The sequence below is a fragment of the Microcebus murinus genome, chromosome 1 (genome assembly GCF_040939455.1).
Source record: "Microcebus murinus isolate Inina chromosome 1, M.murinus_Inina_mat1.0, whole genome shotgun sequence".
Taxonomy (NCBI): Eukaryota; Metazoa; Chordata; class Mammalia; order Primates; family Cheirogaleidae; genus Microcebus; species Microcebus murinus.
In genome coordinates, this window is record NC_134104.1 from 7,516,415 (window position 1) to 7,535,122 (window position 18,708).

The 18,708-nt window shown below is 35.0% G+C and overlaps 1 protein-coding gene across 3 annotated transcripts in view; it reads right to left on the bottom strand.

Annotated features, from left to right (window-relative positions):
- DYRK1A (dual specificity tyrosine phosphorylation regulated kinase 1A) overlaps positions 1-18,708 on the bottom strand; it is a 139,968-nt gene that overhangs the window by 86,608 nt on the left and 34,652 nt on the right. For 2 of the 3 annotated variants that reach the window (XM_012782891.3, XM_012782892.3), the window contains exon 2: positions 2,486-2,571. In XM_012782891.3, coding sequence (XP_012638345.1) covers positions 2,486-2,495 — 10 coding nt within the window. In that variant the 5' untranslated portion in view covers positions 2,496-2,571. Of the gene's footprint in view, positions 1-2,485; positions 2,572-7,293; positions 12,727-18,708 lie in introns of those variants that run through there. The other variant, XM_020284762.2, reaches the window with a different exon arrangement.

The window sequence follows — 18,708 nt, forward strand, 5'->3', positions numbered from 1 at the left end:
TGGTGTTCACTAAAAATCTCTTTTTTTTGTATTACCCTCCAGGTTTACTGAGTCACTGGGAAATAAAAATTATATATATTTAAGGTATACAACATGATTTTTTGATACACATGTCCAATGTGAAATGATTACGACAATCAAGCCAATTAACATATCTATCATTTCACAGTTGCCATAAAAATCTACTATTAAGCTTTCACTTTGAAAGGCCAATCAGCCAGTCCCTACTTCAACATCCTTTTGCAGCCTCCTTCAACTTGTGCCTCATAAATGGAATGGGATGAGGGAGTAAGTGACCATCACATGCAACCAACATAACAAAGTCAGTACCACGAACAATGCCTAGAGGGAAAAACAAGGCACGGGAAAGCAGAACAGTTGCTTTCAAATATGCATAAGCATTCTAGAAATAACTTTCAGTGAAAAACTGATGAGTTTCTATGTATAAAAATTCTATCAGTTGAAATATAATAAATGTGTGCATAGTAATACAAGAGCAAACTACTGCATTAATTAATGATTATGAAAGCTGTTAATAATTATTAACTTTCAAATTGTTAAGGAAATACATCCACAGCTAATACACAGAGAGCTAGATCTTCTTTCTTGGGTTACTTTTTCCTTTGTAAGCCTATAAATGTTGATAATTTTTAAAGAATACAAAGCCAAATAAGAGACTAGACTTTATTATAAATCTAATACATAGAATGTGTTCTAGCTAGCATTCATAAAATTAACTAGATAACTTTTGTAAACTGTATTTACTTTTTAGTTATTTAATTCCATTGAGGCCATATGCCTTCCAAGAAAAAGAGATATTTGAGAACTCTCCATATTTTATGAGGATAAACAGCAACTTTGCAACTCCAAAATTTCATGATAAAAATCTCCAAAATCAGTGGTATTCATAGATAAATCTATGAAATACCAAAAAATACTCTGTACCTCTACTGACCTCAACGGAAACTGAGCATCTACTTGGTATAGCCAATGTGCAGCACAGTGCCCCAGGAACCATCTGGGAGCAGACAATGCTGAGAAACTGTTCTGCACTAAAAGGTCAAACTTATAAAACCTGACAACAAAAACTGTTCACAAAATTCTAAAAATGTTTCGGTAAATATTCCTATTTGTTTTTCTATCATGGTGATATTCAGCCTCGGTACAATGTTGGTTTTAACAATCAGCCACTCAGCCAGAATCTGTACCTGGCATACCTCTAATACAAATGTACAGGCAAATACACACTGCACGCCTGTGCGCATGCATGAGAGATGCGTTATGGAGAAGACCACTCGATCACCATCGGTCTTACAAATAGCAAGTTCCAAATAAATGCATGTAAAGTATTATAGGATCTATAATTTAATTTACAAATACTTTTAAGCACATTTATTCATACAAAACGGTACACCTGAAACAGTATTTTTAAAAATGACATTCTACAGTACAATGAAAACTCCTAATTTTTTCCTTTAGAAAATGCAGATCACCAAAAATAAAAACCAATCACAAAACTACACCAATAATGTAATTAGATATCCATTCAAGATTTATATAACTACTTTCTTTTCCAGTCAATAATCACATTTCCAAACATTAATTTATAAATATAATCAAGTAAGATATCTCTGACACAGTATACGATATTTCCAAACATTATAAATATAATCAAGTAAGATATCTCTGACACAGTATACGATATAGTCACTTGGTTCAACAAAATGCCTCACAATCTGCCTAATTTAGAACATCCAAGTTTAAAAGTTAGTAATACTTTATCCATTAGCTGGATACTACATTTTCAGGAGTTTGAGCATAGCCACACATGGAACAGCCTCCAGTTTTCCATGCATGAAAAAGATCATCTCAATTAATTATAAACCAATCAAAACTATTCTTTCAGATATGACTTCACACTGCTTCTCCTTATAAATACAAATGACAAAAGGATGAAAAGGAAAGAGAGAAAGAAGGAAAAAGAGGATTGGCAGGGATGTAGGGAGGAAGGGAACAAGAAAAAACAAAACCCCAGAGCATGTTTTTTAAGGAATCATATATACGGATGTAATATACTTAATTGTCAGAGTCTCATCAAAGATATCCTATTAACATCTACTCCCGTAAAAGATTTGCTATATTCTAATAGGGATCTGGGGGAGACATGCATTCAACCATAAAAGTGACTATTTTATTTGACTTATTAACAGAAATATTTCTCTTTCCACCAAAGTATTGGCCAACCTTGAAAAGCTCAAGTAGTAGCAATTACTACACTGCATTTATATTACTACTATAAAGCAGTAATTATCAAACTGAGTCCCAAAGTCAAGTTTAATAAATATCTCAACTATCTTTCCATTACTGATCTAAAATTCCCCCCATTTCTTGCTGTTTATCAGAAAGTTCCCCCATTCAAAACATACCATCAGTTCCCACACATTCTCTTAGCCATATTTTTACTGTATTTCAAAACTTGAGTCACCTGTATGCATCGTCTTCTTTCAAGTCTCATATCATCCTGATGGGGTGGGGGAAGGGAGGGAAGAGTCCAGCGGCAAAACTATAACACTGTGTGAAGAAAAACAGATTATGATAAGAGATAATGATGCAAAACAATTACCCCTAATTGAGGAATATCTAATGTAACTACAATCCCCAAAACATATAGGTAAAATTACTTCAAATTTACAAAATTAGTTTTCTAACATTTAACCTTAACTTGAAAATAATTTTCCTTAGTCTTCATTAATCAAAATCAACTATATGTAAAATGTGTTTAGTTGTCTGAGAAAAGAAAAACAGTTTTAAAATGTGCCTACTATCACTGAAAATTTCAGGCATTTCCAGGTATCAAATAAACCTGAATAGTCCACTATTCTATAGAATTTATTTATCTGGGAAAAAAACTTTGTAATCTTCATCAATTCACAAATCAATATGCATGTGAATTCACTTTTCACAGTGATTTCCTGTCAAAGCAGAAGTAATGAAGTTACTTAATATGAAACATGTTAATCTACCAACGTTATTTGTAAATTAGGTTTGGAGACACTTCTTAACAACTGCTCCCCAAGTCTACAAGCTCATTTTTGCTTTCCAAGCAGCTTCTCTTACTTTATTGCAATTCTTTTTTTTTCTAGTATATTTTTCTGAAATTTATTGCAATTCTATTATAGTACTTCTAATTATTGCTTCCATTGGTATTTCATGACTGACCAGCAAGTTCTACAATGACATATGGGAAAGTAAAGGTAACCTCAGTGAGAACTGAGTAACCTCAGTGAGAACAGATGGTAACAACAGCAGAAGAGGCAAAACTCAACTTAGGTTGAGTCAAAAATTTATGTTTTGAATTGATTCTGTGGAATTCAATGAATATTCCAAATGAAACAATGTTGCTTATGTTGGCCAAATCCCCATGCAAGTCAAAAGAAACTATTGATTCCAAAAGATATTACTGGTCAAAGGCACTTGGGACCCTGCAGAAGAAATACAGACACAGACACTCACCCAACTCTAGACCCTCTAAACAAATTCTAAAATACGTTGTTTTCCTTTGTTAGCACTCTCTTAATTCCTGATACCTGTATTCCCAAAATTTTATATTATGGCATCTCAATCACCCTGCATAATAATCCTTTTCTCTAAGTAGTTCTATTTTCCTAAATTACTATCCAAAGCTCCTACTGCCTCAGTGAAGTTCATTCATTTCACTTAGGTGATAGGAAGAGATCAACCAGACTGAAATAATTCACATTATTAATTGCAATTTCAAAAAGAATGCTAGTTAGCCCAAATAAACCTCTTACTGGTAGAATTCCGAGTAGTGTTGCAAAAGTGTTAAAAACAAACAAAAAACCCGCTACTCCAGTAGTTCGAAGAAAAATATTTTTAGGCAAGTGGGTCAAAATAGAGATTTGAGTCTATATATACTGCTCAAAATATTTCTGCTTTTCACTTAGATTTCTCCTTCTATTTCTGAACTGTCAGGTTCTTTAAAAGTTCCAAATCTATACTCCAAATAGCAACAGTAGACACTTCAATAGAAGAGAACCTCAGGGACAGGGATTTAAATGTGCAAATTATTTTTAAATTAGGAATTGCCTGTGTCCAGAAATCATTACCTATATTCCAGATTCCATTTCTGAAGGACTACCTTTCCAACTCAGATACTGCTCCTGTATCAAGTAAAGCCCTAGATATGGAACCAAATGGTACCCAATTTGGGGTGTATATGGATAGATGGATGGATGAACATTAAAGTTTTATTTTATAAAAACAATAACTGACTCAAAATTAAATTATATTTACTACAAATATATCATTTTCTAATAATTTTTTCCTCAAAAACTGACTGTTCTTTAACTCTGGCATGGACTACTGGGAAAGAAAATATAAATTCAATCTCTATCTATGAACTATACATATAATCAAATTCTTGAGGCTATCAAAATATTCTTCACCTATAAAATGTTACAATATTACTATATACCTTGCTAACTTGAATAATTTCAATAGAAACAGATGTTACTGACATAAAATCTATACAGAATCAAATAAGATATCAGTATTTGTTTTATTTTATTAAGTTTTTAGAAATTAACAGATTTCATTACTGTTTCAAATACCTAAAACTAAAAAATATACAACAAAATTTTCTGACACATTTTTGAAACATCATTAATCACATCCATTAATCACTATTCATTTGAAAAACAGGCTTTAGCAAAGGGTAAAGTATCTCCATAAGTTACAAAATTTGCTGTAACTTACATAGCAACTAAACCATCATATACTGAGTAATGATCAACTCCAGAAATATTGACCTTGGATTACTTTAACAAAGATTCTAGTAATATTCCATAAATCCTTCCTTCAGGATAGTCATTTTTCAAAAAACAATGTTTGTATCTGGTCAGAGTTTTATGACAATAAGTACATAATTCCAAACACCAAATGTGCTTTGCATATAAAGCTATAGATACAATTTTCTTCCTAAAGAACCTTAAAAATCTAAGTCATATTTTAAATTGTTTTAAGAAAAAAATGTAAATTTTTCATCTTTTTCTCCACAAATGGAGTCATTCACAAACTATGGAGTAAAATTAGATGCTAATGAAAAATATCTATCTTTACCCCAGGAACCTCTCATACATTTTAGCTCACATTTTGCCAATGGCAACATAATGGTCTATAAACAATCCAGGAACTGAGCTTAAGTGGTTTTGTTCAAGTTAAACTTACAAACCATTTATTTCTTAGTTGTCTGAAAAATCACTGCATAAAATTAACCTACAGTATATCTTCAGAGATAGTAAAATTTCAACAGGTTGTTAAGCACACAGTTATACTGAGGTAGGTACTGGGCTTAGCCTCTTGGTGTATTTCTTTAAGGCGGTGGGGGAAGTGGTTGATCAAGACATCTAATTAAAACCACTGAAGTACTGAGATTTATAAAAAATACTCATCCACAAATATCCAGAGTGGAAAGACTGTGATTGAAATGAATGTATTAGCATGATATGGCAAGTCCAGATTAACTCAGGAGCTAATAAACTAAATGGCAGGTACAATGTATTCTCTAATGTGACAATGTTTTGTAATGACATTCATAGCTAATTTCAAAATAACTAAAGCAATTGAGAAGTATTGCAAGTAGCACGTGAAAAAAATCAGTATGATACAAGGAGCTTCAAAAGTACTGGTTAAGTATTGTTTTATCCAAGTTGAAAGAAAGTACATAGTTTTCTTATAATTATTTTTTAATTTTATGTATTTTATAGATGTTCTTGCATATTTCACTTTAAAAATTTGACCCATATGAAAAGATAAAATATAATGCACAATGTGATTTAAAAGGACAATTTAGATAGTTTAGAAGATGCCAATTAAAAATAAGCAACTACAAAAAAATAAGCTACAAAATAGAAATGAAGAAAAACATAGATCTAAAATTTGACTGCACAAATTAAAATTACAATGTGATTTTCTAAAGTTCATATAAGGTAACTAACATTTCTTATAACTTTTTGCTTATTTACATTAATTAAAGAAATGACAGAAGAAAAAAAGATTTTTTTTCCCCACATACTAATTTTAGAGATAGACTTTCTGGAAGTGTAATAGCCAAAGAAGCCAAAGGGAAATAAAACAGGGAAATGTCATGATTTTGATATCTAATACATAGGTAAAAAAAAATCTTTCTAATTCTCAATAAGATGGTCAAGTAGACCATCTTATTGAGACCATCTTACAGAGAAAAAGCAAGACCATCTTACAGAGAAAAAGCAATTACACTAACTAGGGATTTCAAGTGAAATCCTAAAAATCAGGAATATTTATCACTCCCATTAGATTCCCTAGGAAAGTCATAGTCTTTTAACAGGGGAAAGGCAAATACCACAAGACTTTAGAATGTGATATCATCCCAAAATTACTAGTACAACTATAGGGAAAAGAACACTTGCTGAATGTTTACTATGCACCAAAACACTCAGCTGAGACACTTTATAGATGTTGACACATTTCACCTCATAACAGCCCTACAAGTAGATAGTGTTATTTCTATTTCATCAACGGGGAAAGCATGGGTCAGAGAGATTAACCGGCCTACGGTCACAGTTTGTGAACTCTGGTTGCACAAAGTTCACCATCATATCAAGATCCTTCTCATTAAGGATCACTGAAATGGTTCTGAGAAAATTATAAAGATGGAAGAATCAAGGTGTGTCTAAGTCTAATTTTTAAAGAAAGGATAAAAAATAAACATAAAAAAACTAAAAGTCACATAAAACTCTACTCCCAAAGATAAGTTTGGTAGTAGAATCCTTGCTCTTTATAAAAAATTTTATATTTTTACATTAACAATTTATATTTGCATCATTATTTTAACATGTGCATAGAACTCTACTGCAAAGATATAAATGCATTTTTTTTTTTTTTGGAGACAGAGTCTCACTTTGTTGCCCAGACTAGAGTGTGTGCAGTGGCGTCAGCCTAGTTCACAGCAACCTCAAACTCCTGGGCTCAAGGGATCCCACTGCCTCAGCCTCCCAAGTAGCTGGGACTACAAACATGTGCCACCATGCACGGCTGATTTTTTCTAAATATATTAGTGGGCCAATTAATTTCTTTCTATTTATAGTAGAGACGGGGTCTCACTCCTGCTCAGGCTGGTCTAGAACTCCTGACCTCGAGCAATCTGCCCGCCTCTGCCTCCCAGAGTGCTAGGATTACAGGCGTGAGCCACCGAGCCCGGCTGATACAAATGTATTTTAAGCAAACACTTACTGGGGGATATGTAACTGTTTCCAAATTTCTTACTACCATGAATTTTAAACTTTGGAGCCCGCTTCTTTCCATCTGCTAATAGGAATTAAGAAAAAAGTGATATTAACAAGACAGCAAGAGCCATGAAGATTTTTTTCAAATCTCTTCTACTGATGTGCTTGCTTACAGATATTATATGTCACCTACACATAATGTGCTCAAACTTTTTATTATTCAAGTAAGTTCTAGATCATAAGAGGAATTTAAAAGTGGTTGCCTAATGACCTCTAGGTGTTCTGGGAATCAAAGAAGGTTGAGATCCAGTGCTTAGTACACTTCCAACTTTATTGTTATGTTTCCCTCCTAACCTGAACATTTGGGGTAATCTCATTTATGTAAGTATTTCCTAAACAAAGCAGTATCTATCAGACTGAAGACATTTAGGAAGAATATGTTGAATCAGTAGCCTGCAAGTCCTTCTCATAACTCTTTTCTAATAAATGCAATGTAAAACTGCTCTGTTCTTTTCTGGTAGCACTGACTTTTCTAAATAAGATGTTCTAAAGTATAACATACACACACATACATATATAATTTTATATATAAAATGTTATCTATAATTAATTTATATAAGTGCATGCATACATATACTTACTTGGTTATATATACTTTTATACATATAATTATATATAATTTTATAAACCATTGCTTTTATTCCTGCATTTCAGAACTATAGAATAATATCAAGGCCCAGAAATAACCAAAAATACACTGTCATGGCTTACATTTTCTTCCAACAAGTCTATACTAAAAGTAGTAAAATGAATGTAGTTTTACTTATTTTCCCTGCTATACTTTCATAGAACTTACAAAGAAATGCTACCTCCTTACTTAGGTTCTATCCCCTGGCCTCTCCACTCATTTCTCTATTCATCTTTCCTTCCTAAAGAAATATTTTCAAAAGTTTACTCTGCACTAATAATTCTGAATTCTCTAACTTCTCACTCTACATCCAGCCCAACATGCTGCTGGATGGATGGCTGCCTACAGGGCCACACTGCTGCCTGAAATGCATCCTCCTTATCTTCCTACACAACTCACTCACCAGTCTAATTTCCATCTCTACTCCCCCGCACCACCATTCTTGCAGTAACTTCATTAAAACTGCTGACTTCTTTACTCTAAATGGTCGTTCTACATCCTATCAATTTTCAAAATGCCTCATGCCTTTCCATTCTTCTCCCTGTCCACTTCAGTCACTCTGGTCCAGGTCCTTAATTCACCCAAGGTGTTATAAGTGCCTCCTAGAATTAAGCATCTCCTAGACCTGATGATTTGTCAGAATCACTAGGGGAGGTTCCCTGAACTAGATCACAGACTCCTAAAATCCTCATTCAGGAACCCTGGACAAGAAGCCAAGAACCTGTATTTTATTTTTTTAAACAACTTCCAGGTGATTCCTGCACATAGCCAGGTTTGGGAACTGCTGTGCTTAAAGGCATCTTGCCCCTTACCTACATCATCCCTGATATAGTTGCTACACACACCTTCCTGAAACACACTTTCAACTGGGATTTAACTCCTCTCTGATTTAGGAACATTCCATCAAATCTTGCTGCCCTCAACTCACAGTTCAATGTGGCATTCCATAAAATGCATTTAAACCTCTTCTGCACCAATGCCTAGGTCATTTCACTACATCTGTCCTTTCTTGCCTATCCACCTCAATTCACGCTCATTCAGCTTAAAGTTACTCCAGCCTCTCCTCTGAACTTGCATTTAATTATCTACCACTGTATTCTGTTAATTATTTATGTTATGTACTCACTCCAGTGATATCTACTGCTTGGTGAGAAGTGATACTAGGTCTCATATTTCTATTATATCATAGATGTTCAATAAGCAGATTCATATAGTGGAATAAAAAAATACTGTTTTATGTAGAAAGAGTATGCAGATACCATATCACATTTGTTTACAAAAGGAGAGAAAAATAGTTAAGTGTAGAAAAAAAAACTGGCAGGTTATATACAAAATGTAAATAGTAGTTATCTCAGGAGAGAGGAACTGCAGGAAACTGTTATTCTTGTCTTCTGTATTTTCTAAATTTTCTAAAATGTGTAGTGTGATCAAATGAAAACCTTAGACTCTTTTTTTTTTTGACAGAGTCTCGCTTTGTTGTCCAGGCTAGAGTGAGTGCCGTGGCGTCAGCCTAGCTCACAGCAACCTCAAACTCCTGGGCTCGAGCGATCCAACTGCCTCAGCCTCCCGAGTAGCTGGGACTACAGGCATGTGCCACCATGTCCGGCTAATTTTTTATATATATATCAGTTGGCCAATTAATTTCTTTCTATTTATAGTAGAGACAGGGTCTCGCTCTTGCTCAGGCTGGTTTTGAACTCCTGACCTTGAGCAATCCGCCCGCCTCGGCCTCCCAAGAGCTAGGATTACAGGCGTGAGCCATCGCGCCCGGCCTAAAACCTTAGACTCTTAAACCTTAAAACTTTTATCCTAGAATTTTCTTGATAAAAGAAAATTTTGTAAAAATTACTGTCACGGTACCTTATCAGCAGTCATATTGTAACAATCTTAACACATAGGACTTATTTGTTAATGTCAACATTTCCATACCTATACTTCAAATTCCACTGGTCTCACTAAATGAATATCCAATTTTGGGGACCTCATTCACAGCCTTGCAAATCAATTATACATGGGCAAGCTATTCCTTTAGCTATATAGGTGGAGTTTTGTTTGTTTTCTTGTTTTGATTTGTCCTTTTCATCAAAACTACAAACCTTCACCTACTGTAACTATTCTCTATTTTCCATATAAGACTATGAGACACATAAGAGGAAAAAAACCCCAAAATATTAAAATAAATTTTAAGAATAAAGGTCTAAAAAAAGGTATAACACATCAACTTAACCACCCCTTCTCCTTAAGCAGAATACAATTCTAAATACAGTGAAAATTCACCCATTTCAAAGAAGAATTTTCATGATAAACTATTCCAATAGCTTTTAATCCCTAATCACAAATTGTATCCTAAATTCCTCTATACCAACTTAAGTTCATGCTAGTTTTTTTCCTGCACTTTAAGAAACAGAAAATAGCTACACACAGCCTACAAAACACTCTTCACATGCACAAGGACTTATTCCTCGGTTGCTTCTTCAACTGACCATCCAGACTTTCAATCTTTCTTCTCAAATCTTATTAACAAATGTAAGTAATTTTTTCTTGCTCAAATCTCATGCCTTCTCAATTTATGATCTTCAAATCTGTACACAGTATACTTAAACATGAGCCCTGGCAACAGTTATTATTCCTATAGTTTTCTTTTCTTCAGTATAGTCTTTAGGTCTATAGCACAGATTCATGTTCCTTTTGTAGTCTATTTTGCCTCATGTTCAATCTCCACTTTTAGAAATCCATTTCAGGACGGAAAACACAGAATTTATATACAAAAAGGTTATCACTAAAAATAAAAAATCAGTAAGAATGTTCAAGACATAGAAAAGGTAACAGATTATGGCACACTTACATGATAAAATATCACATAATTATTTAAGTTCTTATAACTTCACTACATGAGGGGAAGTCTTACCACTGTATTAGAAAGGACTCAAAACTTTCCCCAGAGCACAGTCTCAGAAAACTAAATTAAATGCAGAGAAAAAACTGTGAAGAAAACACATAAAATTATTCATAATGAATATCTTTGGCTAATAAAATTCTGAGTTATTTTTAATTTTCTTCTTTATGCTATTCAGTGTATCACAATTTTTACACATATATACATCTTTTATGAGGGGAAAAATGGTCCAAGAAATTCAGCTTCCATCTTAACATAAAAAAGTCCCGGCATCACAGAATCTAGCTATGGGCCACAATGAAAATAACTGCCAAATTATTTCCAATTTTTAAAACTCCAATAGAGTAAAACATTCATGATAATGCACAAAGCTCTTTGTTTTTAAAAATCAGTTAATATCCTAATAAGACCCAAAAAAGTGCTTAGCTTTGCTTAACCTGGCACTGAAGGTCCTAAGCCATCAGTGATGCTCCAGAGTCAGCCTGTCCCAGTTGAACTGGTTTCATCACTCACTGGACCCATGAAATTGTTGTATTATCAATGAGACGGCACATATAAATCATTTAAAACACCACAGTGAGGCAGGGCGTGGTGGCTCACGCCTGTAATCCTAGCACTCTGGGAGGCCGAGGCGGGAGGATTGCTCGAGGTCAGGAGTTCAAAACCAGCCTGAGCAAGAGCGAGACCCCATCTCCACCATAAATAGAAAGAAATTAATTGGCCAACTAATATATGTAGAAAAAATTAGCCGGGCATGCTAGCGCATGCCTGTAGTCCCAGCTACTCGGGAAGCTGAGGCAGTAGGATTACTTGAGCCCAGGAGTTTGAGGTTGCTGTGATCTAGGCTGACGCCACGGCACTCACTCTAGCCTGGGCAACAAAGTAAGACTTTGTCTCAAAAAAAAAAAAAAACACCACAGTGAGTGCTCGATACATATTCAACTTCTTTATACTGTCATATTTTGTATCACTCTTACTTCTACCTTTTCAGTCTATGTCCTACTACAAACATTCCCCAAATCTGCACTTCAACTGTAAGGGACAAAGTCCCATTTCCCAAACACCATTTTTGTACTCATAGGTATTCCATGAGCCTTCCACATCCACCTCTGCCTGTCAACACCAAGCTCTAAGCCCACCGCCAATGCTTTCTTCACCCAGAAAGTCTCCTACCACACCCCTAACTGCCTATTTATACCACAACTACCACCCTAATCCCAACTCTGCCGTGCACTGTAGGTAACTGTATGCATGTTGACCTCTAACCCATGAAAGTGGAAAAAGTCTTCTTTTTCCTCATCCTCCAGAAGGCCAATATAATCAACTATAGCTGACCGTCAATAAAGGAGAAAAAGAAAATAATAACCACTAAACCAACCAATCTCCTAAAATGTCTACTTTGGGTTGCTTTACTGAAAAAAAGTGAGTGAAAATTTTTAAATATTTAAGATGAAATAATAAGCACAGTTAAGTGATACCTACAACCTAGCAGTGGAACCAATGAGTTTGCTGTGGTTTCACTCCATAACTCAGTCAATGCAAATGGCACAAAAAGCTAATATTTTTGCTACAGAGAAATTGTTATATGAGCTAAAACATATTTTATAATTATCAACTCTATATAAATAGTTAGTTATAACCAGATAAAGCTTGGAAATAGTTTGGTTTTTTTCCCCCTTTAAAATACCAAGTCTCTTTTCTAAAAAGAATTTTTTTTTTTTTTTTTTGAGACAGAGTCTCACTGTGTTGCCCAGGCTAGAGTGAGTGCCGTGGCGTCAGCCTAGCTCACAGCAACCTCAAACTCCTGGGCTCAAGCGATCCTGCTGCCTCAGCCTCCCAAGTAGCTGGGACGACAGGCATGCGCCACCATGCCCGGCTAATTTTTTTTCTATATGTATTAGTTGGACAATTAATTTCTTTCTATTTATAGTAGAGACGGGGTCTTGCTCTTGCTCAGGCTGGTTTCGAACTCCTGACCTGGAGCAATCCACCCGCCTCCGCCTCCCAGAGTGCTAGGATTACAGGCGTGAGCCACCACGCCCGGCCTAAAAAGAATATTTTTAAATGTGGCACTACTTACATTAAAAGGATTAGAAAATATGGGTCCAGACGTGATGGCTCACGCCTATAATCCTAACACTTTGGGAGGCTGAGGCTGAGGGTGGAGGATTACCTAAAGTCAGGAGTTCAAGATCAGCCTAAGCAAGAACTAGACACCATCTCTACAAAAAACAGAAAAACTAGCCAGGCATGGTGGCACACACCTGTAGTCCCAGCTACTTGGGAGGCTGAAGCAGGAGAATCACCTAAGCCCAGGAGTTCAAGGATGCAGTGAGCTATGATGATGCCACTGCACTATAGCCTGGGGCAACAGGGCGAAACTCTTGTCTTAAAGAGGGGGCGGGGAGTATTAGAAAATAGGACTGGCAAAATATTGAGAACTGCTAAAGCAGGATGATAGGACATGACAGCTCATTATATTATTCTCTCTACTTCTGCATATGTTTGAAGTTTTCGATAATTAAAAGTTTTTTTTAAACTGAAAAGCAGGTATATGTAAGAAAAGTGTTAGAAGTACAGAAATCTTCAAACTATAAAATAAGTCAGCTACTAAAAAGCAGCTAACTAAAAAAAACTTAAATATTCAGTGACCTTTTGTGGAAAGAGAGCTTACAAAAATACCATGACTGAGCAAAATGTGTGGAGTTTTTTATACTTCTGTTTCTCTTTTGAGATGGGGGATAAGGGTTAAAAAAGCATGGGAAACTATTTTCCATGAAATATTGTTTTTAATTGAGTCACAAACAAATACCTATGTAATCTTTGGTTTCTATAACTTTTTTTTTTTTTTGAAGCATTGTGTTAACAAATGTAGTTATAATGTGAAAATTCAGGGCCCTGTGGTAAAATTCCTTTTCGGATGCCATCACCTAGCTTTGAAGGAATACAGCCAAAACTTCCTAGTGCCAAAGTCTACAACACAAACAGATCTACTAGTTTGATCAGCTGACATTCTCTAATCCCTCTCTGAGAAAAAAAAATTAGACATTTTAACAACTTCCCCCCAAATTTCCTTTTGCTAGCCAAAGTCTTATTTGATTTTTAACTTCATATTTGTCTATTATACAGAACACATTATTCATGATATCTAATATAGATGAATTATACAATAACACAGAATTTATTATCGGATTTAGAGCTAACAGGTCTTCAATTTCATTTAACTCAAATCAATCCTTTACCAGATAACAAAACTGGGCTCTACAGAGGTTATGTGCTTTACTTGTGAGAGACTATGTGAAAGAAACATAAATACTGTGAAATGGTTAGGTCATAAAACCAATGATAAAAACAAAATTTAATATTCCACTGCCATTTTAATTAAGCATTCCAACTATACTGTAACACAGAAGTATAGGTTTAGCATCCCTAATACAAAAATCTAAAATGCTCCAAAATTCAAAACTTTTGCAGTACTGGTATGACACTACAAGTGAAAAATTCTACACGTGACCTCATGTAACAGGTTGCAATCAAAACTTTCTCTCACAAACAAAATTATTTAAAATATTGTATAAAATTGCCTTCCGGCCATGTGTATAAGGCATATATAAAACAAACAAATTTCATGTTTAGACTTGGGACCCATCCCAAAATATCCCATTATGTATATGCAAATATTCCAAAATCCAAAAAAAATCCAAAATCTGAAACATTCCTGGTCTCAAACACTCGTATAAGGGATACTCAACCTACATGTGTAAATATATTTGTATATAACAGCAACATGAGAACATATATAAATGAAAATGCACAAAAACGGATCCAGAAAAAAACCTTTAACAGCAGTACCTCTGGTCAGGACAACAGGACTGGGAGATGGTGGTGTAGGAGAGGAAGAGAGCAGAAAAAGACAGCCACACATGCATCTGTATACACTTCAGTAACTCTAAAAATGAGAACACATTTATGTCTATTGATACAACTGAGAAACAATTTTACATAACTGAACACAAATAATATCTTAAAAATCAGATGCTGGCCGGGCGCGGTGGCTCACGCCTGTAATCCTAGCACTCTGGGAGGCCGAGGCGGGCAGATTGCTTGAGGTCAGGAGTTCGAGACCAGCCTGACCAAGAGCGAGACCCCATCTCTACTATAACTAGAAAGAAATTAATTGGCCAACTAATATATATAGAAAAAAAATCAGATGCTGTCTTGACACCAGACACTATATAGAGTTTCAAATTCATCATTCATTTCTTCAACAAATACATGCTGAGCACTAGAGACACAGGGTGAGACTTATACTATCACTGTGCCTCTCCCTCATGGACCTAAGAGTCCAATGTGGGAAACAGACAAAAATCACACTCATATATGACAACAAACTGTTATAAGAGGAAAGTCCAGATTGCCAAAGAGAATATATCGAGGGAAGCCAATTTAGATTTGAGGAAAAGAGAGTATCAGAAATAACCCTTCCAACAATTTTACAGGTTAGACCTGAATTTGTAGCCTTTATAAAGTTTTTTAAGCTCACAATTCTTTTAATTTCTAGATCCACCTAAAGAGTTGGTGAGAAAGTAATATGTGGGTGGGGATCTGGAAATACTGAGAGTGTTCAGTCAAGACAATGAAAGACTGAAGGAACTGTGAATGGATGCCTTTAAATAATTAAGCAAGTTTCACAAAGATGGAATGAATTGGCTTGCTCCCTATAGTTCAAGAAAACAGGACCAACACCAAGAATAAGTACAATGTTACAGGAGAGTAGGCAGAGAATAAATAAAAGAACAAAGGCATCCAATAATGGGACAGTTGCTTCATGAATGGCAGCCCCCAGTCATTCCTGCAGAGCTTGGGCCCCACAGCACCAGCGTTGGCTTGACTGTACTGAAGTCTACTCAACTGGCCTGATCTTCGCCCAAAGGCCCTCATCACTAAAACATTATTCAAAAATCTGCCTACTCCACTGAAATATATTCAGGGGAATAGCTAAAATTTAAAAGAAAATTGTCTCCACCACTAAGCCTATTTTTTTATCCTTGGATTCTGTACTCTCTGAGAATGCTCATGCCATAAGAGCAAAATTGTATTTGAAATCTTGAAGCTGAATACTTGTTTATACTGAACCATTCTGAATCCATACATTCTACTTCACAATCCCACCCCGGCCCTGCTCAACAGGAACCTAATTGTATTAACCTATATATTCCTTTAAGCACATACAAAGGAGCTGTACACCTAACAAGTATTAAATAGTAATCCTCAAATATCCTGCTTCTGGCTATGAGAAAATAAATGGTACTGATTGGCTTTCCCATTGTAAACAACCATAAAGCTGAGCAAAATATTTGAGGCAACTGTTTTCCAACCACTGACAAATAGCAGCATAAGAGAGGGGCATGAATTGCCTGGTTCTCTGGGGACAATTTCCTAACACAGTTGAAAGAGCTGGAGTCCAAAGCAAAGCATGGCAGTCACGTTGAGATGTGAAGGTAAAAATTAGAGTTCCAGGAGGCCAAAACAACTAGAATCTTTAAGGGAACATGGCACCAGAGAGAACAGAGCTGTACAAAAGGGGATCTCCAAAAGTCTGCGTAGGGGACCCACATGGAGCAGAATGCACATGGGCAGGGTGAAACCACCTGAGGCATAGAGTGACTGCTTAGAGGTTGAGCGTAGGCATGGGGATCTTGGGTCCCCGTCCAGCCATAGTGGAGAAATCTCATTAATACCTTGTGATAGCTAATTTATTTCCTTATTAAATCTGTCTCTAGAAAACCTTGACTAATACACACCACCTTAACAGGAAGGAGTCCCATCCTCCTTTCAAGATAGCCTACTCTATCAGTACTAATAATATCAAAAACCAAATCCAGACAAGATCCACAGGAAGACCCAGTTTGAAGGTCATGCCACATCATATTAGAGAGAGCAAGAAGTTACCTTGAGCTTTTCACAGTTCTTGCCTTAATAAAGCTTAACATTAAACCTATACAAAGTCAAGATGACCAACCAGAATCTAGAATAAAAATTAATTCTTAGAAGGAAAAAAACAATATTCATCAAAAATTGGTAGACAAGCAAACAGAAAAATGTGATCCACAATCAAGGGGGAAAAAGAAGTCAATAGAACACCAAACCCAAGTTAGAACACGTGTGAGATCTAGCAACGACTTTAAGGCTGCTATTTTACACATTCAAAGAATTAGAACTTTGTTCAAAAATTTAAATGAACATATGGTATTTAATGTGTGAGCAGAGAAGGGATCTTACCAGAAAAAATAAAAACCATAAAAAAAGAACAAAAAGAAAATCTCAAAACTGAGTAACATATCTAAAATGAAAAATTTACTAAATGGCTTTAACAGCATACTGAAGATGACAAGAAAAAAAAAATAGTAAACATGAAGACAGATCAATAGAAATTATCCAATCTAGAGAAAAAAGACTGAAGATGAAGAGATCCTTAGAGATCTGCATATTATCAAATTTTATAACACATATAAATTTTATCAAAAAAGTGAGAAAAGGCTAGACAAATATCTGAGGAAATCATGGCTAAAAACCCCTCAAATTATAACCACATTTAGGTACATCATAGTAAGCACCTTAGAACCAAAGAAAAAGAGAAAATCTTAAAAGCAGGCAGAGGAAAAAAAGGTACAATACATACAGGGGAATAAGGATAGTAATTATCACTGACATCTCATCACAAACAATAGAAGCCAGAAGACAATGGAACACCACCATTAACATGCTGAAAGACAAAAAATATTAATCCAGAATTCTATATCCAATGGAAATAAACTTCAAACACAAGGGTGAAATTTTATTTTGCAGATAAAATTTTTAGAAAGATGGGGAAAGAAAACCTGAGAAGTCTTTGCCAGCCAACCTACACTACAAGAAATGCTAAAGAGTACTCTTTGCACAAACTGAGGGAAATGATACCAGATGGAAACTAAAATCTACACAAAGGAATGAAGAGAACCAGAAACAGTAAATAAGTGGGTAAATTTTCGTAAATGAGTATTCTTTCTTTCTCGTAATTTCATTAAAAGACTTTTACTTTTGTTAAAAATAAATTCTAAGTTGCTTAAGATATGGGCGTAAGGAAAAAATAACATTTTATATCAATATAATATATAATGTATGTAAAAACCTGTCAACAAGCACACAAAGGCAGAGCAGGTAAATAGATTTCAAGTGGAAAGTGTCAGTATGAAGTGGGACTTGGAACAATATTGACTCTAAATATTTAAAAGCAGATGTGGAATGTTTGCATCCCTCAAAATGCAGAACACTCTCCAAAGTTCATATGAAGAAGAGCTCATACACAGTAACTACAATACATACAAGGAATCTTTCATCACAGAAGACATGCAACAACCAACCAAATTTTACACCCAAGGAACTAGAATAACTGGACTATCTAAAAAAGAATTTCAAAATATGTATCTTAAGATATTTAGAGTTATAAAAGGAAAGAATCTATTTCTTAAAGAATGGACAAGTTCAAGAAAATGCCAAGTATTAAAATTAACACACACACACATACATTTTATGTTCATGACTGGCTCATGACTACAAAATACTCACTTGGCACCCTCCAAGTGCAAATATCTTTTCTTTTGTTAACAGCACCACTGAATATATGTTACCATTTTATTCAAAATGAGCTATATCAGACCATTCCAAAATTACCTAAAATATAGAATAATATAATCTAATTATTTCAACATTGATTCAACCAAGCAACTTTAGAAAAAGTATCATCATAGTATATTCCTGCAATCAGCACCTTCTCATTAACAGATTGCTAAAAAGTC